Source organism: Pygoscelis adeliae, unplaced genomic scaffold (genome assembly GCF_000699105.1).
Source record: "Pygoscelis adeliae isolate BGI_AS28 unplaced genomic scaffold, ASM69910v1 Scaffold242, whole genome shotgun sequence".
NCBI lineage: Eukaryota > Metazoa > Chordata > Aves > Sphenisciformes > Spheniscidae > Pygoscelis > Pygoscelis adeliae.
The window spans coordinates 2,927,012-2,952,193 of NW_008824369.1; the positions used below are offsets into that span (position 1 = coordinate 2,927,012).

At 44.2% G+C, this 25,182-nt stretch overlaps 1 protein-coding gene across 1 annotated transcript in view; it reads right to left on the reverse strand.

The window, feature by feature from the left end:
- MAD1L1 (MAD1 mitotic arrest deficient-like 1 (yeast)) overlaps positions 1 to 25,182 on the reverse strand; it is a 382,016-nt gene that overhangs the window by 116,332 nt on the left and 240,502 nt on the right. Inside the window, exon 16 of the mRNA XM_009320026.1 lies at positions 13,542 to 13,749. Coding sequence (XP_009318301.1) covers positions 13,542 to 13,749 — 208 coding nt within the window. The remainder of the gene's footprint in view (positions 1 to 13,541; positions 13,750 to 25,182) is intronic.

The window sequence follows — 25,182 nt, forward strand, 5'->3', positions numbered from 1 at the left end:
TGGACGGGGCTCTGAGCAACCTGATCTGGTTGAAGCTGTCCCTGCCCACGGCAGGGGGGTTGGACTAGATGACCTTTAGAGGTCCCTTCCAACCCAAACTAGTCTATGATTCTATGGTTTTTTACATGTAGAACACTGCACTGTTTGTAGTCTGATCTTAAGAGTCCAGTTTCCATGGAAGGCCACCTATCAAGGACTGGACTCGAGTTATAAGACCTATTCCAAGACTTACACTGTAAGAAACTCTGGAACAGCTAAGGCAGGCCCAGCCTCTGCTGCTCCCCCAAAAAGCTCACTTAGGAGCATGAAGATCACTCCCTGCCTTACACTCTGGCAGGTTAACGTGAGTCAGACTGCCTCTCTAATACAGCTCTGATGTAAACTAACAACAGTACGAGAGATTTTTAGTTCTTCCAGAGCTGCCGGATGGAAGGAATTGCTGCCCAAAGATTAGTGCCACAATCTCTTTAGACTCTGCAAGCAAGAAAAGCTAGTGCGGAGACTCATGCCCACCTCCCATGGGTCCTGTGAGTCTTAATTAGTATCTCTAGCATACTCAGAGACCTTTGGACAGAGGGTGCTACAGAAGTGGAAAATATTATCATCATTATGCCTGCTACCACAAGTGCTGGCATTCAAGCTAGAGACTTCACAGCAGATGGTGAAGTCGCTAGCACGGCTGGCCGCAGTTATAATTTCGCTCATCACAGACTCTCCTTGTTGGAGCAGGCTTCACCTCTTGATGTCTGAAGAGCAAAACAGAACCTGCACTGTAAAGACTGCATCGTGCTGGTCAGTATTGCTGACACATTCACACCGGCCAGCACTCAAATCACTAGAAAGTAAATCATGCAAGGGACTTTCTAATTAGAAAGAGCTTCACTTTCACGGCAACACTTTCTCCCGCCTGCCACAGCTAGCCCTCCCCTGAATTCTGATCATTAAAGGGAAACAACAAAGAATTAGTCAGCTTTTGTTAAGTGTCAAACATTCCCACTCTAAACCATGAGCAAAACAAGGAGAGACATTTTATAGCTCTCAGAGCAACTTTATACCTTCCTAAACACTATTTCTGTACCTCTTGCTAATTGCTCATTTGCCCTGGTTTTATGGAACAGCCTGGCTCACTCCACCTTCGACAGAGGAGAACAGCAGTGTTTAACATGCTGCAATAACTGGGATATGCGTAGTTCTAATTTTTATCCTTATTTATTTCTAACTGTTGGGGTTAGCAGCCTAGGACTCAGAGCTACCTGAGGCGTAACTAAGATGCCATTAGCTTTAAATACGTTCCCAAGTGCTGCAGGCATCCCCTCCATTTGGCTTAGGACATCACCTTGCAGATGAAGACTTTGCATACATGGGAACATTCTGCTTAAAATTTTTCATTTCACCAAAAACTTCCTAGGGACTCCAGAATACAATCACAGGGTAATGCTCCCCTCCTCTTCCTGTGGGTTTTTCAGGTTGTAAAATGTGAAGGATCCTATAGCAGAAAGAAGTACTTTGAAATGGAAGTGAAGAGTAATTTCCACTGCTCCTTGTGGCACCCTGGGAGTCCAAATACATTCTGCGGGGAGCTTGCAAACGCATCAGCACACTGCCCACGTACCGAGGAAGGGACATTATCATGGAAACAACCTGACCAGGAGTTACTTCAAATGGTGGCTGATGATGAAAACGCCTTTAGCCCACATCTGTTACGCAGATCTAACATCACCAGTTCTAACTTAGGATTTATTTTTACCACTTTTGTAAAACAAGAAGGAAACTTCCCCTCGCCTAAATTCTGCCTCATTTCAGGGAAGTCATTGCAATATGGCAGTCTAAAAGGGGAATCACACGCCGTTGTCATTATCAGCCTATTCAGAAAACCTGTGCTGAATCTTTCAGATCTGTGCCTCGCCTTTGATGCCACTAGCGGCAAGATTTTTGATGACACATCCGCAGTCTCTACTGAAGGTGGATGCTGCTGCTGCCTCCGGCCCTTCCTTAGAGAAGTCTCTGATCTATTTAACTTAAATACTTCTGCTGCACGCCTATGATGGTATCTGATCATCGCAGAAGGTAACTTTACAAAGTTGCATACCTACCCAATAACCCACCATGCTACAGTACTCCAACAGGATGCATCAAGACTCTTCTATTCAATACAGACAGAAACACACTTAGACAGCCAGAGAATGAAAAGGCAATTTCTGAATCTGATTTTAGCCAGCTTTTCATCTGTCTGATTTTCATCCGTCGAGCGGGAGCTGGTTGTATAGAAGAATGAATATGCTGTTCCCTAATGGAGGCTGGATTGACTTACTGCTCTCTAACTGGAGATCATGCCAGGTAACCTGGCACTAAAATGGAGAAAACATGGAAACACTGAAATAGCGAGTAAAGACTGCATCAGCTGCTGTGACTACATAAGCCACACCAGGTAGCTTTAATTTAGTCTCAATAATGGATTGCTCCCAGATGCTCAGAAATCCCTGATGGACAGGCATGACTTTCCCCTCAGATTTAAGACTTGCTTTGATTTAGCCCCATGCCTTTGCCTCCTTGTCACAAAACCACACCAGAAGCGTGAGATGACCGCACCAAAGCCAGCGCCATGCAGAATGCTGCCATCTACTTACTGATCTGTGCCATGTTGGGAGCTCATCACAGCAGCGCTCTGGCCGCTGTACTGTCCACCGGTGGATTCCCAAGGGGATTGCAAGGTGCTGGCTTTTTTCCAAACGAGCTGAGAGGGTCTTACACCTTTTTGTTTAGGATACTGCATGATTAGTAACCACTGGACAAGCTGCCCAGAATACCTGGAGGTTAGCAAACCAGGTCGATAGGTGTGAAGATACTAAGAGAGGCTTCTTTCCCTTCCTATTGACATTCTTATGTCAGTACCACATTCAAAAGGCTATCACAACATTATCACATCATGGTACTGATGTCAGTGCCATGATTAAGATGGCAAAGTAATTACAAGTGTCTGCTTTTATACGCTGATTGCTTTCCAAATAAATGTTCTCCATTCCAAATAAATCCACTGTGGATTAACATTTCTCCTACTTGCTCACCGCCTAGAATGTATTTGATTAGAAAAGCCTGATCAAAACTCTGCTTGACCATTTTTCAGCACTTCACCATTTTTCTTTTCCTCATCAGGAAGAAAAGTGTATCCATTAGTTACCCTTTTCAAACACATTCTTTTTGTAGTCTAATTCAAAGAAAGATTATAAAAAAAAATCGTCAGACTTGGCATCTGAATAGCTTTTTGTGAGCGCAGGGAACAAGCATTCATATATCAGAACATCAGCATGGGGAGATAAGGGTAGCTGTATACGTGCATGCTTATCTGAATGCAAGATCAGTACTGTGAAACTAGCATAAACACCAAGGACAGAATCCATATATTGATGTAATTCTTAGTGGTACTAGTGCATTTGTGTGAATTTGCAATTAAATAAAGCTTATTCCTTAAAAAGAAAACAAGAAGTTGAGGATATAATTCAAAGTCTGTTGACATCAACGGGAATTTTTTCCATTGCGTTTGAATATAGCTCCCTCTCCCTCCCTCCCAACATGTTTACTAGAATATTAAGAAAGAAATTACCTGGAATTTGATTGTCCTATTTTTTAAACAGACCAAGAACTTCTCAGTTCTCTTAGTCTGCTTTCTAACCCAGCAAATCCAAAGCTCTCCTTTCTTCCATGGCTAACATTTCATGTATTTTAATCCACATTAGTTTCATACCAAATAAAGTCCTTGAAAAAACTACAAATACAGGCGGGTGACAAATGAACAGGAAACATAACTTCGAATCTCCTGATTTTTATGCAATTAAAATATCAACTTAATTGTTGGATCTGTGTAGCTTCTCTCAGTTTAATATGTAAATCAGACTCTATTACTCTATAGCTCAAAGAATGTGTTACTCTGCTTACTTGATTAGGCTGGGAATTGCTGGTCCTGCTGTCACTATGTTTACACTTTAGTGACAAGTTTGCACATCAAATTCACATAATGCAATGTCATCAACTTACTCACCAAATATAAACTTCTTAAATACAGCCGCTGCTCTTGAATATTGAAACAGCCTTATTTTACTTCACTTACAGCTCCTAAATAATCAGAGTAAGTGAAAAGAAAAATTGGGAACACAACTGGAAAACAGTATTTCCCAGGAAAAACATCTTCCCACAGAGAAACAAGTAGGTAAACCAGAAAAACAGCCCGTGCAAAAAGTTATCCTTTGGATTCTGAATTTTAGTTGTACACGTTCCCCCTTTAAAATGTGGAACGAGTAGACATATTTTATTTCTCAGTCTCTACACATTCACCCCACCTCATTTGGGATTCAGTGTTAAAGAGTCCCTATTTATTCTGTGAAGACAGTCAGATTTCAGCTCCCGGCCACGTATACTTACCTGGAAATTGAAATGAGGACTCCAGAGAAAAACAGCAAATTCAGTAATTTTTTTCCCGTTATGAACCTGCCATAACAAGAATACCGCCACCTTGGATAGTATTGAGAGGGAAAGTGTAAATAAGTTCAGTATTTTCCCATTCCTGTCATCTTTCCTGAATCTAATAAACATCCCTAACCAAGGGGACCTTGCCAGCACATGGCTTTTCAAGACTTTCCCGGTAACCTCGACACCCATTGCGAAGTTCCTCTACCAGATTTCCACTACTCTTTACTGTTCACAAAGGCATCAAGCTTTAATTTCCAGGAGAAACAATACATTGACAAGATGCAGAGCAGAGATCTGACGCTCTCCCCTGCCAGCGAGCTCTGCCACGCTGCCAGCCTGGTTTTTCTAATGTCAGGGAAATTGTGTCAGCCTGAATTTGAGACATCAGCACAAGCCTTTCTTCTCAATCCTGCTGATGAATGAAAGAGCATTTTCAATTGTGTACATCCAGAGGCCTTACGGCACATCGGTCCTAATCAAAAGCTGCTCTGTGATGCAAACTGCTGTAAGAGGCAGCTCATATCACAACCCTGCAGGATCCAAAGGGCAGCGGCAGGTAATACTGCATTTCCGTCCCTTCAGGAGAAATGCTGGACTGGAGAGATCTAGCGGGAGCATCCTGACTGCTACATAGCCACCAAGAAGGCAACAACCAAATAACAAGAGCTTGACTCAAATACCCAAGCAGGAAAACACAATTGTCAAAGTTTACCAAGACCCATAAAGCTCAACAGCCCGTTGGCTTGTCTCCGGATGATAAAGAAACCATCAGCACAGAGGGATATAGAAGAACCAGAGGGATGTAGAAGAACTACGGTCACAAAGAGTGCTATCTGCAATGGGGCAGTTTCTGTATGGTACAAATTTGATAGTGTTTTATAGGGATTTGGCAGGTGGGAAGGGGTTAAAACACGGGAGGAGGAAGGTTTCAGGCCCTTCCACTACCCATTGACTTCTCTCCTTGCAAAGGCTCTGAACTGCCCCTGATTATAGATGGAAGAGCACAGCTACTTCTGAGGACACGAAGGGACGTGCCTGGTAGTAAGAACAATTCAACCTCATGGTCACTTCATGTTTCACTCAGCTACTGGTGGACTGAGAACTAGAAACCCAAGTCAGCAGGCTTAAAAATACTGTTTCTATCAACGATTCTCCTCTAAAGCCACATATAGAGTAAGCCAGGAGAAGACAGAATACTCCCTGTCAGCCCAGGTTTCTCCACACATTTTCTCTTGACTTACCTGGTCCCAGAAGCTACCCCTAACCTTGCCACCTAGACATTAGCTACCTCTAACCTTCCCGTCTACGTCGGCAAAGGTGACCTCTTCCTTCCCAGATATAACACCACAACTTCACTGCATCAGTACTGAATAAGGAAAATTAGGCTGAAAGGCTGAGAGAGTTGGGGTTGTTCAGCCTAGAGAAGAGAAGGCTTCGGGGAGACCTTATTGCAGCCGATCAGTACTTCAAGGGGGCTTATAAAAAAGATGGCGGCAAACTTTTTAGCAGGGCCTGCTGCAACAGGACAAGGGGGAATGGCTTTAAAATAAAGGGGGGTAGATTTAGACTAGATATAAGGAAGAAATGTTTTATGCTGAGGGTGGTGAAACACTGGCACAGGTTGCCCAGAGAGGTGGTGGATGCCCCATCCCTGGAAACATTCAAGGTGAGGTTGGACAGGGCTCTGAGCAACCTGATCTGGTTGAAGCTGTCCCTGCCCACGGCAGGGGGGTTGGACTAGATGACCTTTAGAGGTCCCTTCCAACCCAAATTAGTCTATGATTCTATGATTAAAATGCATCCGCCTAGGAAACAAGCAACCTTCTCCCCAGTGGTATTTTCTTGCAGTGCTACTCATTTCCATTACACCCAGATTCAAGGCATGATCTCTAAGCCCAAACACCCTTCCCTTGGGAGCCTCCTTCTTCATATTGCTACAGAAACCACTGTAGATATTCTCATAATTCAGTGTTTAAATTTGGTCCCCCCTCATCACATATACTTTTTTATTTTCTTTTCCATTTCCTTCTCCCTCCCAACTTATTTTACTATTTCTTTCTTGGTAAAGTGGCTATATTTTCTCTGGAGCAAGGCTGCTGCTTCTACTAAATATTTTGTAATCAACTTCTACACAGTGCCTAGCAAGAGGGTAGGAGATGCTTTAAAAAAACCCAACAAACCCTTGTAGGAATCACTGGAGCTACATGGAGGTATTGTGCAGGTTCACAGGCTGCCTCTCACAAAAGCAGAAAGACTGAGGCCTCCAGGTACTCCACACGTGAATTGGGTGGAAAAGAGGGGCCAGGAAGAAAACCTGCAGCTCTTTTGCTCTTTGTGAAGGCTAAGTACAGTCTGGGTAGTAACCTTTGACTGACACCAAGTTTTACACATTCAGTAGCTACAACAGAACTACGTTACCAGATTTATTACAAACCTCTGGCTCCCTGGACAGCAGATGGAGTCTGAAAGTCCCAGCAATGTCTCACTGGCACTTCCCATCACAGTTTCACAAGAAGTTGCAGGCTTCAGGCATCCTCGGGGGTTTGTTCAGTCAGCAACCCCTGTCTGCCTGCTCATGTCCCGGCTGTTCGCAGCACACAGATTAAGTTGTGCTTGGGGGCAAGTCTCTCTGGTTGTTTAGCAGACTCATGGCATGCTGCCACAGGCAGGGCACACTGTTTTCAATATATTCAGTGCTGCATGACTTCACATCTGTGTTATCTCCAAAAAAACTTGGGAATCTATCTGGATGACAAATGCTATGTAAGATAAAAGCAACTTTTTTTTTTTAACCTGGGAACATTTCTTTCAGCTCTCTTGAGGTACTACGCTTTCATTCAAGCCAGGAAACCTGGTTCTTTATAGGTGCCTGCGCTGACTTCAGTAGAGCAGAGAATTTACCACCAAAGGCCACACTGTTGCTGAATCAGGACGCATGGAGGCTTCAAGGTATTTTCCCCTTGTGGCTAGACTGCCCAAATGTATTGACATCATTGTAATGTAAAAGGGTTTTATAGACTCTGCCCACCAACTACTGTAACACTGTCAATACTGAAGTACAGGAGGTCCCAACTTGGCTATAGTCTTTTAGGAAAACATGTATATTTAGCAGCCCCACCTTGTTACCTATAGTGCTGGGCTGGGACAAAGGGATATGGATGATAAGGAAGGAAATCAAAGCAAGCTCTGTTTAAACTACCAGCTTATTCCCAGTCTTAATATACTATTCAGGTCCCAGACTGGTCTGAACGTCTTGCAGTAGAGAAACCAGCACCATAAAAATAATAATGATAACTAGCTGAGAGGTGAGGGGATTGCCCCAAGGAGGCACTGCTCTTCAGCTGCAGTCAGCACTGAAGGCAGGACGGCTCTGAGTAGGTCAGGCAAAGCAGCTCCCAAGGACTGCTGCTAATAAAACTCGTCCTGTGTGCTACTTTCCATATCATTTGTGTTTTGCACATTAAAGCTATGCAACATTTCCGATGCAGGTAGCAGTAGGGAATGGTTTCTTCCTCATCAAGAACCCGTGGCCATCTCCGGAGTGAAAGAGCACAGAACTTCATCAGTGCACAGCAAAACACCAGAGGCAAAGACAAGCTCTTTATAAACTTCAGAAGAAACTGGGATATGCAGAAAGCAATGACTTTCATTGAAATACAGGCAGGCAAAGGCTAACATCCTGCTCTTAGCAAAAGTCCCTTAACATTTGAAGACAGCAAATGCCCTGGACCTTCACTTTACAAAGACAATTCCTTCAGTACAAATTGAAGGGGAATTGGCATGTTAAACATCATAGAGAAAAGTGTCACCTGATGAATCCTTCCTCTGCTTTAGGAAGAGGCATTATGTGACCAAAGAAGAGCTTCCCTCTATGCACTCACATGGTCCAACCTTGTTTGACCAGAGAGATGCTGGGAGCCATCAACACAAAGTGAGGTATGGATGCTGCGCTAGCACACGCACACCCACCAACAACTAAGGTCACAGAAAAATCCTACATCAGGTGGACTCAGATTTCATTTGCAGGTGCAGCCCTCATCATGTGTGGATTTCCTATACACAGATGGTAGGAAGCACCAAGGCTTCCAAGCACCAACAGCTCAGCCAACTGTGGATGGAGAATGGCAACTTTTAAATTCCATCTGCTCATTTTTTGTCACCTTCTGTACTCAGAAACACATTCATCAGAAGCACAAGCATGCTGGGACAGTGACAAATATTACCATCTCTGGTTTGTCACTTCAACAAGATTAGATTATTTTAATATTAATTCATTACCCAATTTAATTCCAGTTAATTACCATTTTACAAGGGCCTGATGTGGCAGTGGTGCTGGAGACAGCCTCTGCTGAACACCAGATGTAGCATCTTTTTTAGGCTCAAACACCTGCCTTAGAGTGAGATTCCCCAGTCCTTCATCAAGGACCCCCTTTTCCTACTTTTCCCTAACAAGAGAAAAAGGACACTGAAATCATTGAGATGGATGAGTAGCTTTCCTTTTTGGTGGGATTACATTCAGGAAAATAGTTCACTTCCAAAATTCTCCACAGATGGTTGAAATCAGAGCTGATTTCCCCATGCTCTTTCCTGGTAGGGGTGCCAGCCTGTCTCTCAACACAAAGAATATGAAAAGCACTTTTCCTCTTTCTTACAGGGAGAGGCTGCATGAAAGAAGGGAATGCTCCACTGTACCTACAGGATAGCAATAAATCATGAGAGCTCATGGAAAATTTGCATTACTGCATTCTTTAGTCAGGACCCAGCTTCCACGGGTCATTCCATTCCTACCTTCAAACATATTACTTTTAAGATAAGAACACAAATGGAAATAATCAGCACCTGAAGCATTCTCATTTCTACCTATGCTTTGCTACAATACACAAGTCATTGTGTATTGTCATCTCCCCATTAGCTGCCACTTATCTATTTGCTCGCAACTAAAACCTAACTCCATCTCTAGCAGCGCCAGAAAAGAAAAATCAAGAGGTCCACTGGGACCAGACAAGACAAGAAAGGAAGACCTAAACAGAAATGGCCTGGACAAAAACAGGAAAAAACAGGAAAAGCTATAGAGCTGGAAAAAAAAAAAGCAGAAGATGCAGCCTGAAATACAAAAAGGTGTGTGTGAGGGAAAGGTGTGCAGAGTATGGGAAAGAGAAATGCAGAACTGGAACAGATTCCAAGTCTGGGCAGTGATGCCCCACGCCACCTTTCCAAAGCTGTTACAATCTGCATCCCTGTTTCAGAGACAGGAGGACTCAGAGCCTCTCCCCAGATGGCAGCCTGACCTTGGTGCACTCTCCTCTTACGCAACCCAGACCCGGGCAGCCACCGGGAGAGAAACAAAACACCCATAAAGTTACAGCCCATTCCCGTAATGCGGCTGCCACAGATCTGCCCCATTAATACCGCACAACCCCGCGTGCAAATTTATCCTTTGAAAAAGGACGGTATGTTGTTATAGCTCACATTGTTCAAACCTCTCCTTTGCAATAGCCCTGGTACCCATTTTAATAGAGACTATTACGGCATAAATGAGAGGAAAGGTCCACTGAACTACGTGGCGAGTTGCCAGGTTGTGCTGCAGCCTCCAGCGGTTATGCTCAAAGAGATTTAAAGTCCAGCATAACCTTGGTTTTTAATAGAGTCACATTTAATGAGCTTTAATGTCCACAGTAATAATTTCCTTATTACCTATCCAGGAGTCGGAACCATGATCAGAAAAAACGTGCTGCACTCCAGCCCAATGAACTTACTTAATAATGGCCAATACATTATTATCAAAACCATCAACATCATTGTCCTTAATGCGTTTTTTTGGTAAGTATAATTATAATTCTTTGAACCTTAAGCATAATTGTTGCAGATCACATAAGCTTGCTGAACACAGCAAACCTGACTGGCTAGAGGCCACCCAAATCCCTCACCTCTGCCAATAAGCCATTCAGGGTATATGGCAAAATGAGACAACAAAATCTTACATTTACCTCTATCTGTCAAAAGGCAAAATGCAAACCCACATATGACCTTTGTTGTCTTCCCAGCTTTTATCCACATTTTTCCTACTCTGTCCTTGGTCTCCCTTCATCCCATTCAACTGACACAGGGGACCTCCCATCTCAAAAGCTCAGAGGGCTGAATTTGCCTCTTGCATGTGTCATACGAGTGAGATGGATAAACAGACATATGGGTATTGCAGCTGACAGAAAGGGCTGCAAGAAAAATTCTAATTCTTGTTATTTTTGTACAGAAACAGTTCCACAAACCTCACTGAAACCTGCTCCCTTATTATGCACAATAAACCTCCCTCCCCAAGGCAGCCAATTGCACAGTGACAAACAGAGCAGAGGGAGTTTCTGCCACATGCTCCCCATTTCACACCTTGAAAATATACTAAAATGGAAGGCATATGGCAGCTGTTCCTGTGGGCAGAGCTGTGGAGATCCTAAGAAAACAGCGAAAGCTGGATCCTCCATTTCTTATCCAGAGGGAGACAGTGTAAGTTTTCTGGCCACATGAATCCATGTTGTTAAACCACTCCTGGAACAGCTGTTGCATCCACACTGCGGATGCTGTGTGAGCAAAGCAGGATAGAGTCAATGTAAAAATGGATGCAGCTTGCACAGCGCGCTTGATGAGCTGTCCCCTAACCCACCGGGAGCTCTGCCCTGCCCCAGCAAGAAGGCCAAACCTGGCATTCACCTAGCTAACTGAAAGCCAGCTCAGATATGCCTGCCAACCTTGCGGTCAGTGCCATAACATCCTCAGCATCTCTTGCACATCCTAATATACAGAGTCTTCATCCTCAGACCATACTGCTGAATGCTCCCGCAGCAGAAAGGAGGGTTTAGGACTATTAATGGCAATGTTGTCCGTGCATGACAATGATGCACACAAGTACATAAAATAGAAGAAAAAACCCAAGGTCTTTCCATATAACCTGGCTTACTTATACACATGCCCTGGTCTCAAAGACAGTCATCCACAGGGCTCCTCCATCCTTCACTCACAGCTTTTTTCCTGTTTTGTTTACATGAACCACTTCCATATGCATTTACAGGCACTCTGAGAATGTAAAGGGCCCTCCTGTGACTCTGATAAATGACACCGAAGTATTTCCCACCCTGCTAGGCTCTGCAACTGATGCTCTCTCCCATTTGAGTTCGTGAGCAGAAGTCAGAATGATGTAGCACGGGACTGGGGCAAAAGGAAAAAAAGCATCACACATGAGAGAAGCTGGAAACACCCTGAAACCCAGTGAGCTGCTTGTTTTCCTGTTGGAATCAAAGGCAGAAGAGAAAACAGCTTTAAAAATGCATCCCTTATAAGCTAAAGACAAACCTGGTAACATCCCAGCACAGAAACGCCTCACAAACAGCTAAAAGCAACTGCGTGAAAGGCAGCAGAATAATAATTATGAATAACAAATCACAGGAGGCGTATGTGAGAAACGCATTCCCCCGGAAGAAATGGTCTAATTACCGGAGATGATATCCCAGAGGTTCATTCATCAGTAGCAGAGACACAGAGTTGACCTCACCTCTGCATCCTCTCTGCCCCTGACCGGCACTCTGCCCCCCTGGGCTTGAGGGGCACTGTCAGCTGCATGGATCTGCAGCATTAGATGTGCCAGGCTACTCAGGGGCATAACGACAGACAAGGGCACTGGGCAGCAGCATCTGCTGTAATTTAAAATCCAGTGCATTTCAAATTCAAATTGCAACGCAAGAACTATCCCCAAGAACTGCTCGAGTCTCATCAGGGTCTTAGACTGGAAGCTCCTATGGGCAAAGGCAGCCTTCCTTAAATGTTCAGAAAGTGTTTAATGCTTATGCATTTGTTAGAGCATCCACTAACAACAGTGACAAACTGTCATTGTACCTCTAACATCCAGTCAGCTCTTCACTTTATAAACCACCCCATCTACACTTCTCACTGTCATATTTTTAAGGCTTAATAGTACCATAATCCACTCTGAGATGCCAGAACAAACATGTTCTTAGCTGTAATAAGGTACTATTGTTTGAGCAATGGGAAAACAAGCCAGCTACTTCCAGAGAATTTTGGTGTCATAACAGTGAAAGATATTTTCTTCTGTGTATTTTCTTTAAACCAAGGCTCTGCCATTTTGAGGGTCTCAAGTCTCCAGCACACATGGCCTTCGAGGAAAGCTCTGCCCTCTTAGCCTCATCTGAGGGAGGATCCTGACCTCCGGACACTGACCACGTACGTGCTGCTGGAACACAACACGTTAGCTCCACAGGGACCTTCAGCTCTCTTTTATTTTTCTCTTCTCTAACAAAAATGTTTTGAGGGCAAGGTACAGGTGAGAGAGTTACAGCAGTGAGATCTCTTGGGCTCTGCAGCATGACTCGACTCTGCCTGGTCCCCTTGCAGTGTTGCAGGTGATGGGTCACGTTTTATTGTTACCCTTACCTTGATTTACAGAGTCTGAGAGCATGTCTGGAGGTGCTGACTTTGGGGTTACTTTACTAAAAAGTCTCATTCAGGTATGTGAAGGGAAGACAGACTGTACTGGAGGAGAGCCACAGATTCTGTGAAATGTATTTAGCTCGGTGAAAGATGTACTCTATTTTCATGGAGTATTGAATGTAGTTGTGATTAATGGGGCACATATACACTGATAAACAATATTAATTTGTTTTAAGCCAGGTCTGAAAAGATTTCAACCACTTGCTTCCCTGCAGCTATTAAAGTTATTTCCTGCTGTCTGTACTACCTCAAGGGCTAAACCAGCCCTGAAAGGAAGGAAATATTTCCTTTTACTGCATCGGCAGCACCAGCCTATGAAGGCTGTTGTATTGGTATTTCATTTATCATGAGCAAATGATATGGATTATTATTATTTATTCTTACCACCTACCCTCCGTACCAAACTGCCACAGGATTGCCACCACACATTCACTCTCTTCTGCATCAACCCAGCTTTTTTCACATTCCTTATAACCATTCCATCACGCACACTGTCCTCAATGTCTCCATCTGCTTCTGCAGTCAATTCCTCTGGCAGTACGAATGAGTAAGTGCATCTTCATGACCAGAAGCCAGCAGCCTACCTGCAATTTCTTGTGGTGACTGAAAATTCCCAACTCCTTCCAAATTCCCAGGGATGGAGCCACCTCCTTCAAGCACCCTCACCAGCTCCCTCAGCCTTTCACACTCCTCCTGGAGCTGCTGCTGCTCCTCCTTGCGCTGCTGCTTGGCCAAGCTCGCTGGGTTCATGCTGAAATGAAGAACTTTGGTTCTGCTGGGGTCATAGTCACCCTGTGTGGCAGAAACAACAGAAGCAGATTGAGTAACTGATCCAACCTCCAAGTCCACCCAACCTGTACTACTCTTTGTGTTTAGACAAAAAATGTTACAGCAGAAAGAGGGACACTTATGCAGTGATAATATTTTATTCCAACAGTTGAAGTCAGTCAAACCCAGTATTGCTTCTCCTTCTCTTGCTACTTTCTCTTTCGAAAAAGAAAAACAAACCCACAAAAAAAACCCCACTCAGCAGAGCTTGCTCCCTGGCTGACATCTCCACAGTTAAATTTAGCTCCAGAAATGAAGTTTTATAGATGTATTTTAAATCTCTTGGTAGCAGGAGATTATAATGAACACACAGATACACCCTTAAACTACCGCAGGACACCCAGTACTAGCCTAATTTATTAGTCATATGAGCCAGCAATGTCCATATGGCTCCAATGGTGAAGTCATTAGCAAGTTGTATCAGCTTGTCCCAAGCAAGTGAACAGATATTTCATTTTATACTTTTCTCTCAGAGGTGAGTTGTATTTATAGCGGTTTAAATAGTCAGTCAAGTCCTAAGATAGCAAATTAACATTCTTTCAAAGTGAGAGAAAAACACTGATGTTACATTTGTGATTTCAGAGAGACAATTTTCATATAAACTACAGGAAGCCTCACGACCATAAAAGTAATAAAGCATGTGCTAATGCTGGCTTCCACGGCACTCTGCCCAGCTGAAACCCTATAGCACCACCTGCATAAAAAGGCATTTTATATAGCAATATTTTTCCTTCAATTAAATCTCAGGACCTAAAGTGATTTTGTAAACATTAATTAACCCTCAAGAGCAGCATGAGGTAGGTATTATCCCAATTTTACCATTTCATTTTCATTAAAGACGTGCTAGAACTTTATATGGGGTTTTTTTTCATGCAAACCAGAGCAGAGACTGAGCAACTTCATCCTGAATTGCTGGTCATTGCAGGTAAGAGACCCCAGAAGATCCCATTCCCAAACATCTTTTACTGAAAATACTCCATCCACATACTGTGAAGCACCTTTGCCCGCAGCAGGGAGTGAACTGCCGAAACTTGCTGCCCCAGAGCCTGGTAGCAGATGCAGCACTGGTTCAAAAATGGGTTTGACAAATTCATGGACAACAGGTCTGTAACTGGACCCTGACAGGGGAGGGCACGGACACATCCTCCAGCATCTCTGGTTGCTGGGAAAGTGGTGGGGAGCGTGGCCAAGTTTGTGGGCTCTCCCAAAAGAGCATCTTCCATCACTGCAGTCAGAGATGCTCTTCTGAGCTGGACGGACCACGGGTAAGGGCCAGCTGGGCACTTTTTATGTTCACATGCGATGCTTGCTACATCTCACAGCTGTTCCGGTGCCCTCTTGCGGGAACCATACTGAAATTCTCCTTTAAAACCTCACTTTCTGGATGTTAGCTGGGCAGAAGGCAGCTGGAATAGGTATGCTCACCCGCAGAGACGCAGGTGCCCATGAGCAATGTCGGGGTCTGGGCCCAGCAGTGCAGCCAGCAACGTGCAGGGGCTGCGGTGCTCACAGCTCCCCTGTGGTCCCCAAGGCTGGCTCCCCCTGCCAGCTGGATCCCAGGGCCATGCCGGGCAGATGAGCCCCACCGTGGAGGAGAAGCAGCCAAAGCTGAGGCTGGCAGGACGCCAGCAGTTATGTAGGCAAAGGGGAAGCACAGTTTAGAGCTGGGAGAAAACGTGAAATCCAAAAGTGCTTTTGGTCAAGAGCACGGGGTCCATGTGCTGGTGAATATGAGGTTAATGCCTTCTTGCATCTACCACCAAAAATATAATTTAAAACGGCACAACTGGAAACCTTGAATTCCAGTGTGACTGGCATGGAAAGCATCAATATACCTGGAAACCAGCAGATGCCCTCACTGCTGTGTTTCCCAGAGAAAAAAAAAGGGGGTACAGTTGTTCCTCATAACTACTCTGAGAAACCAATATGGTGCTCCTCATGAGAAATCAATTTAACCACATCTGTCCATCTGGGTAGAAGAGACGGTCACTATTTCACAGTGTAAGTACAAGTTAAAAACAAAGGGAGATCATATCTGTACCTGTATGTCCCAGGCCAAGAGGGAGTGGGAGGAACCTCGTAACACAGGAGGACACAGGAACCCCTAAAAGGCTGCCCTGGTCAAAGGAGCTCACTCCAAAGAACTGGGGAAACTCAGGCACAGAAACCTTGGGTACCCTTCCTAGCTGTTTGCATTCCCCACAGGCAGAGTATGTGGTCTTCCAGGCCTTGGCCACAGACCAGGCAGGTGATGCATGTTCTCATACTACCCAAGCCTCGTGGTGCTCAGGAGACCTATGGGAACATCTGGGAGGACAGCACTGTCCTGCAGCCCCACAGCAACAGGGCTTCGTGACCCCATTTCCATGGGGAGGTCGAGACAAACAGCCTGGACCTGACAGATAGGCCATTAGGACCAAGAGAAGAAATAATCCCACTGACAGCTTTGGCCGAGAGAAATTTAGGAGAGAACTGAAGGACTGGGACTACACACAGCATCTTGGAGATGTCGAACAGAGGGAGCATGAAGACAGCTGTAACATCAGCTTATTAGATATATTCTCCCCAGCAACACACTGGCATTTACAAACCTGTTTCCGCACCCAGCTATCTAACTCCTCGTGCTATTTGCATTTCAGGACTCTTCCAGACAGGTCAGGGCACTCCTCGTTCTCATGTTTGCCTTTCAAGGGAAGAGATTCAGACCCAAAGTTTGCAATGGGGTTTACGCTGGCTGGCAAAAGGATGCTCTTAAAATCAGAGCTGCGGAGCCCGCTTCTCCCCGTGCAGCCCAGTACCGTGGTATTTCTGACGAGCCATGAAGGGCGGCTCTGGCCTCGTCTCCCTTGCCGGCGGCAGCGCCAAGGTCAGGCAGAGATCACAACTCCTCATGCCGGCTGCCACCACTATGCTGGCTCCAGCGCGCAGTGCAGAGATTGCTTGCGCTTTCATACTGCACCATCACTGCAGACTCTCATGCAAAGGCACGAGACAGCAGAAGGATCTCAGTGTGGAAGAAAGCCGTGCAAACCTGGAGACTGCTGCTACCTTTCTGCTGGGACCACTTTAACCCATGCTGCACTAGTCTGTTTATTTTGCAGGTTATTTACTCTTTTAAAACACCTCTGTGGCCTTTCTATAAAGCCCTGTCATGAAGCTGCAGTGCTTTGGTTCTTATAGCTCTTTCAGCCCATTTATCCTCTCTTTTTATAACAAGCCCGCTTAAAAAATCACACTCTAAAACTTAGCACTAGGACTCAGCCTTATTTTCAGGGCTCACCAGCGCTCCTGAGCACGTCAGTCTGAAGCTACACTGAGACAGGTGAATCTCTTAAAAACCCACTGTGATACGAAGGCTGTGACAGAATCCATCTCATTTAACATTTCTGGGAGATCACTAACATATTTGCTATGCTACTCACATTTTTGGGCTAGGGGCAGTAGCTTTCTCTATTCTACACAGCACACATCAAACCAGCACTCTTCTCCCTACAGCTAAAATATTAGTATTGCTGGTTTATATTATAGTAATGCCTAAAGAAACCAAGTGAGACAGGGATCCTGGTGTGCTAGGTCCTGTACAAACCCCACAAGAAACTACCACCTAAGGCCCAAAAACCAGACAACAAAGCCTGAAGACGCGGTATGTGAGGGGAGCAGAGGTATGGAAAGATGCAGCCTCCAGTTTGAGGCTCCTTAGCAGCACCATGGCAGAAATGAAAAGAAAACATGTCTTCAGAGATGACCCTCCTCACCACCGGACTGTAGAGCTGCACCAAGCAGAGCGTTACTTAAGTCTCCGGGAAGTTTACTGACATCCTATGGATTTTCAAATAAACGCAGGAAGCTTTCCATGGAAATGACCAGAGCCAATTTGTGATGAAAGGGATCAGATGCATGTGTATGTAATGCCAGACAGCCAAAACAGTATCACAACTTCAATCATTTAGAGTGTGTTTCCAAATTTCTGAAGGTTGGGAGTGACTTAGGTTGGCTCTAGGAAAAGTCATGGCTGGAAACTGCTAAATATAACAGACAGCAAAACAGCATTAAAATCTCGCTAGCATTTGAGGGAGATGAAACTGTAATTCTGGTAAGAAACCAGGAACTGAAAAAAGCAAACAACCTCCTTCTGGAACTCTTTTAGCTCTGGAGAATGTAAATTGCTGGTTTTCGCCATCAACTGCTCTTCCCCCCACAATAAATTAGTCTTACTGGTCAGAATTTTGTCCTTTCAGCTCTGCAACAGAAGCCTGAAAAATGGTGTTTCACGCACTAGGAGAGAAGACCTAAACCAGATTTTCCCATTTAGAAAATCATTTCTAAACTAGAGCCATCCATGAGGAAGACCAAATAGTGGCATTTGAAAGTCATGGTACAGAAGAGACTGCCACGCTCTTTGAACAGGAGCTGGGACTCCCAGAACAACTGCCCAGGAGCAAGTCCAGATGCTGCTTCTGTGCTGAACCAACACAGGCAAGGAGGTATTGCTTAACTGAGTTAAAAAGCATCTTGCAACAAACAGTAATGTATCCCTGGTTTCTCCAAGAAGCATGAAAAGTATGCTTCAGGTTTGGAAACGTGGCCTGAATGTGAGAATCGACCGAATCCACTTAAGCTCATCGTGCCTTTATATAGAAAAATAAGACATTTGGGAATGCAACGAATATATAACCTACAGACCATCCCTTTGTTGGAAAGAACAGTAAAATGCCACCCTGTCCCCAGTTCATTCAGTCGATAATTTGGTAGATCATTCTGCTCATCAACACGTCATGGCCAGTGTCCCGGAGGGCAAAGGTGATACATTACTGCTGGTTTCTCAGCAGCACCCCCTCTTTACCCCTATTTTTCCCAATACTTTAAAATTTGGAAATTGTAGAGATGTTGAAGAATAAATAACTTGAACTAAAGAGAACTGCTGGCGTTCATTGATTCTTCTTTCAAGGAATAACATTGAGGCAGTAATTCAGATTTGTCAGAAAAATGTACACAAGAGCTTCAATTTAGGAGGAAGCAATAAATACCTTGATTGATTGCACCCAAGTCTGGTTGACACTTAGCAGTACAGTGAATTATTCAGTCCTGGAAAGTGAGATGCTAACTAGCTGATTTCGTGCTTAAGGCAGCAAAACCATTTTTGTGCTCTCAGAAGGGCACCGGACATTTTACGGAGATGATTTGTTGACTCCACATGTTAATATGTTCTACAGTTTGTGAAATAATGTTGTTTTGATGCATTATCCACAGCTTGCCAGACACATGCCCCAGGGTATGCACAAGGGAAACTTTCTCCTCGACCACTGAGAAGAACCATCCCACTACTTCTGTCCCAGTCGCACAGTCATTATGTGAGACAGCCACCGCAGATGCAACACACAAATATTGTCTTAATGCAATATGCTCTAAGCACACACTGGGACATGGCAGAACTATTTAGTAAGACTCTGGCTATCAATAAACTTTCTGACAAAAGACTATGGAAAAGAGAATTTGCAACAGGGCCAATTTGCCATCTAGAACAGAGGTACAAGCTCAAGTCAGATGCTGCTGCCTTCCTTCCCACTTCCATCTCCCAGCTTGAAAAAAACCACCCCGAGGAGATAATTGTGCTGATGCTATGTGTCATTTTTTAAAACTAGATCATCAGCAAACAGTCAGTATGTTGGTCTACACGTTGAAATTATAGCTCAAAAACTTCCTAAGTAATCTCCCCAATAGAGAAGAATCAGTCAAGTGACGAAGCAATGAATGAAGACAGGATTACTTTAATCTCTGAAAACCAGAAACTTTTCCTTTAGAAGAGGAGTTGTTTAAAAGAACAATGAAAGCTGCCAGTGACAGCACCTTGAAAAGGGCTGAACTTACTCTGGCATCTCTCCTCCGGGTTGTCTGAAAACTGCACAGTCCCAATTCAGGGATGTCTTTCTCCAGGAGCTATAAAAGTTTTTCTCTCTACTCGACTCAGTTTCACAGGCCCACAGGTAAGAATAAAGCACTTAAAACCATGTGGACTACTTTACATTTGATGAAACATTCAGTGCTTAACAACTCCATTTAAGATCTATTCATCTACTGCAGATACTTCTAATCAGAAGGTAGAACTGGTAGCAAAGGGAATAGTCTCAACTGTTGTGAATAGGTTTATCTAACATCACTAATAATTCATATGTTCATACGTCCCAAGGAGGCAATGACTGTCAGGATACGATGTCAGCAAGCACTGTCAAGGATTTTCAACTGACTTCACATCCTCATAGGCTCCTCCTGTTTAACGCATTTGAAAGCAAAGAAGTCAAAACCCATAGATGAGGCTGACGTGCACTTAAGCGCCTTATTTTTTCATAGTCTTGATGTCTATCAACCTTAAAAGATTGTGATTTCTGAGCAGCACAATAAATTCTGGCAGAGCATATGGACAGCTGAGTTTAATCGCTACTCGCTTGCAATGCAACAGATTGTGCTTGCCCCTGCTGAGAAAAGGCTGATGATTGGAAGCTCTTCAAGGAAAGGACCATTTCTTCTTTGTGCGACTCTCACACACAGTGAGCATCACCCAAATACAAGCAATACACACTGCTGCTTTCCTAGCTAAGGAATTTGTTTCCAAGCTGACTTCTTAAGAGAAAAATCTCAAAGGTTTCCGGCCTGGGACGCATTATTCAATACCGGGGAACTTAAATAGAAACAATCTAAGGAGCTTAGTAGATTGCGTCAGCTTTAAAGGAATAATGTGTCAATAGTTACCTTGGAAGAACATCCCAAATAAAGACCGCATCTATCTATAGGAGACAGATGGGAAAGTTTCTTAAATACAGATACAAAACATAAAGCATCAGTTGGAGGGGTGATGGAAGGGGAGTGTTTGAAAACCATCCAACTGGCCAGCAAACGCTCTTGCTTCCATTTGCTACCTCTTGTAGGCAAAAAGTAGCTTAAATTGTGAACACTGACACATAGCAGATAATTGGGTGTGGCAGATAATGCATGTGGTGAATGTCCAAAACTGAACTTCTGAACCCTTGAGCAGAAGCCTGCTACTTGCACGCTGCAAGCACAGCCTGGCTGTTAATTTTGATAAGACCTGGACTAAACCAAAAGTGGCACAACCTGAATCCTCCAAAGACAGGGAGGCATGAGACAGAATCACTGCTTAAGAGGCTGATCAGAAGCTGATCAATTATTTAGACTATTTAGATTTGGAAAGTCAGGGGCTTGGGGTTCCAGAAAGGTGGTGCTGAAAAGAAGGGTTCCCAAAAAGAGAAGTGGTCTCAGAAAGAAGAGGGCCTGGAAAGAAGGTGGTGATGATTCTCTCTGCAGGAAAGATCCTGGAAGTGGAGGAAGATCCTGGAGATCAGAGAGATGCACAAGGATGAAGGCCAGGGGATGTCCAGGGACCTTGGCCACTAAGGACTGTGACTGGTGACTGTGAGCAGACATGACTTTCTGCCCAACCATCCCACACCAGCAGTGATCTCTCTGTGGGGAAGGAATGTTGAGCCTGAGAGAAGGCAGTGCCGAGGTGGGGGAGCAAACAAACAACTGTGTGAAAAAACAAAGTAGGGTAAAACGTCTGATATTACTGGTTCTAAAATAAACCCCAGCGTCCAGATCTACCATAGGTTGCTGCTTATTCTGTCCCACCCGTGACTGTCTCCTGTCTTCATTTTGTGAAAAAATGTTACCCAAGGCCTCTGGCCGGTCTCTCACTGTGTCAGGCTCCAGCTACTGAATTCTTGCAAAATCCAAGTTTCTGATCCTTGCACTGCTAGAAGGGGACCTGCAAGCTTATTCTTGGGATTCAGTGCCTCCTCCTGACTGCAGATCCTTTACACAGTTCAAGCTGCAACAGAAATGCACTCCTCTTCCAAGGCTTCAGGTTTCTGGAATTACTGTTTTGCTTTTCTGGAAACCTGTGCTATTTGTGAGTAAACACAGCCACACACGCACACGGGCTTTGCACACAGCTAATAAATACCCTGTTGCTTTTACTGAATTATGAAAGTGGAAAAGTCACAAATCATTAGAAGTCATCTTTGAATGTTTTTATCTTCAGCTTACAGTTAATGGTATAGCATTTATGTCAAGAATTGTCTGCTGTTAGTCCTGCATCGATACCCCTTGGAAATTTTACTCAAAGATGGAGAACAAAAAAACAGTGGGAAGGCAAAATTGGAATTTATCACCAGATAAAGTCCCCATCTATAGCTCTTGTTGCAGTAGCTTATTAACTAGAGTCAGCCTGGCTATACAGGTGAGCAGCTTCTCCTGATCTACCTTTATTTTATTTTTACTTTAACAGCTTTATTTTTTTTTTTTTTAAATAATTTTGGTTACTCAACTCTCTCCTACAAAAGCATATAGGAGGCATTTCTGCCCTCAGTACAAGGCAGTCTCAGAAAGCTTAATCCTACCTCAGGAAATGCCATTTTAATGGAAATTCTTTTTCTTGGTTTTGTTCTTTTTGTTTCTTTGCTCAGGCTTGTTAAAGTGATTAGAGTAAAACCCAAAGTAAACTGCATCCCAAAGAATTCCCTCTGTACCCAGCACAGAAAGCGCTGACCAGCCCCGGCTCCCTCTGTCACAGAAGATAACTACACCAAGGGATCTTTAAAGCCCTTGGAACAGGAGCTGTATTAACAAAAATGGATTGCAAAGATGAGACAAAGCAAGCTAACAAATAAGCAACAACCACCACCTGCTCCTCGTAGCTTTGCCAGTCTGCACACACTCGAAATCAAAAACAGCTGGGGGGAAAAAGAAACAGAAGGTGCTGGCTGTTGGGCAAAGACTCACTTGTTCCCACCAGGTCTCATGCCGGTGCCCTACCTTCTTTCCCACATTTTTCTCTCCATCATCTTTGTGTGTACATCTGCAACATGCACAACCCTGAAACCTGGCAGCAAAAATTCACTTGGGCAACCTTTTCATCCTTCTCCTAGCCAGTTCTTAGTCCAACTCCTGCTACTTCTTCCACAAAACAGGAAGATCTTTCTCCTTGCCCCAGTGATGTGACCTCTTCTTCAGGCAGGCAACCCTTCTTCTATGGCCTCCTGAACACCCATGTTAGCCATTTCCAGAACAACAAGGGTGAAGATAATCTGTGTTAGTCTGAGTTATGCCTCTTCATCCCCAGTAACTCCTCTATAGTTCCCACCAGCACAACAGATTTCAGATCCTTACCCTCACATGCAATGACATGAGTAATCCCACATTGCCTTCCCCACTCCATCAGTAATGCCAACTCCAACACCTGGACCAGCTGCTCCTCCCACAAGGACTTCTACAGGGCTTTTTCTTTCCCTTCCTGAGCTAATCCGCCACACTACACGTACTCATTGATATTCCTCCCTATGGCCCTCTTTTACCGCAGCACCTTCAGCAAATTAGCAATGAGACAGAGAGTCGGTTGGAGTTAGGATGTATTGCAGACAAAAAAGCTCTAATCACCCTAATCACACTGCTCTAACACCAGACCATATCTTTTCGTACAACATGTAAGACATTTTGGGCACTGCTGCAATATGAGTAATAAAATAAAATGTCTCACCAGTGGTGCTGAAGCCCTTCAGGTACAGTTTTAAAAAGAAGATCTTTTCTCTATACCCACTTTCAAATGCATTATCCCCTGATGTATACAAGACTATAATTTGCATTGAGTGAGGCATTCAGATTAGGTCTGGGATGCAAACAAACGTGACAAGAAGGTTAAGAGTCAGGACAGCAAGACATGGAATGGCATGGAGTTGGTATAATCTAGAAGAAAAAATGCATTCAAACATTCACTGTCCTTTTCAATTGCTGCTCTTCCTTCTACTGAAATGGAAGAAAATCACAGTCTGCTCTAGGATGGTTTGCTACCACCTACAGTTTTGAATTCCAGGGTTTCTACACTAGTTTTTTCAAGTCAAGGATTCCAGTCTTTCCAGAGAACAAAGTCCATTAAAAGTTTCTATTATTTACACTCTAGTAGCATGCAGAGGCAACCTGTGATGGTTCAAAAACCACTGATAAAGACACTGAAAATAAAAAGCACATAGGTTCTGAAAACAGCCCCAAAGAGCTTATAGTTTGAGTTATAAAAATTATTTTTCAGAGTTAAGACTTAACTTCACGATGAGAAATGCCGGCTCTCATAGATCTGGATTTCAAAAAACATTTTATCAACTTTCCCATACAAAGGAAGTAACTTTGGTTAAGAATACTGTTAAGAAGTTGTTGTGGTTTAACCCCAGCTGGCACCTAAGCCCCACCCAGCCACTCGCTCACCGGTGGGGTGGGGGAGAGAATCAGAAGAGTAAGAGTAAGAGTAAGAAAACTCGTGGGTTGAGATAAAGACAGTTCAATAGGTAAAGCAAAAGCCGCACACGCAAGCAAAGCAAAACAAGGAATTCATTCGCTCCTTCCCATGGGCAGGCAGCTGTCCAGCCATCTCCAGGAAAGCAGGGCTCCACCATGCGCAATGGTCACTTGGGAAGACAAACGCCATCACTCTGAACGTCCCGCCCCTTCCTTCTTCTTCCCCCAGCTTTATATGCTGAGCATGACATCATATGGTGTGGAATATCCCTGTGGTCAGTTGGGGTCAGCTGTCCCGGCCGTGTCCCCTCCCAGCTTCTTGTGCACCCCCAGCACTTGCTGGTGGGGTGGGGTGAGAAGCAGAAAAGGCCTCGACTCTGTGTCAGCACTGCTCAGCAGTGACTGAAACACCCCTGGGTTATTATCAGCACTGTTTCCAGCACAAATCCAAAACATAGCCCCGTACTAGCTACGATGAAGAAAATTAACTCTATCCCAGCCAAAACCAGCACATTCTAACAACTAAAACATCGGTGTGTTATCAACATTGTTCTCATCCTAAATCCAAAACACAGCACTTCACCAGCTACTAAGAAGAAAATTAACTCTATCGCAGACAAAACCAGCACAGTTATTCACCAGAAAGAGACACTGCAGTTTTGCTCAGATGTGTTGAATATGCAGAACCCTCTTTTCTTTGTTATACTCTTTCTCAAGTAAGAGACCTGAGTATCTAGAACATCCAAATATCAATTCAGAGGGTACATTTGCTTCCAGCTTCTCAGGACAAACAGGCAAATGTTTGATTTTCCCTCCCTTCTCATCATTTGATCAGGTTACTTTATTTAAGTAAGTTGTAGGATCCCTGATGAAAAGAGCTCTTTTCCCCTTCTCCAGGAGCTTGGGAAAGCTCTCCTCCATCTCCTTCCTCCTCCCCATCTGGTGACAATTGCCTTTTGGTCCCAGGTTTCCTCACCCACCTCCTCAGGGAGCTGGAGTCTTCTCCCTTGGTCTCCATGCAGAAGGGAGTCGCTTTGTGTCCTTTTATTCCTTGAGCATTAAAAGTTTCTACAGACTTGGGATTAACAAACATTAGAA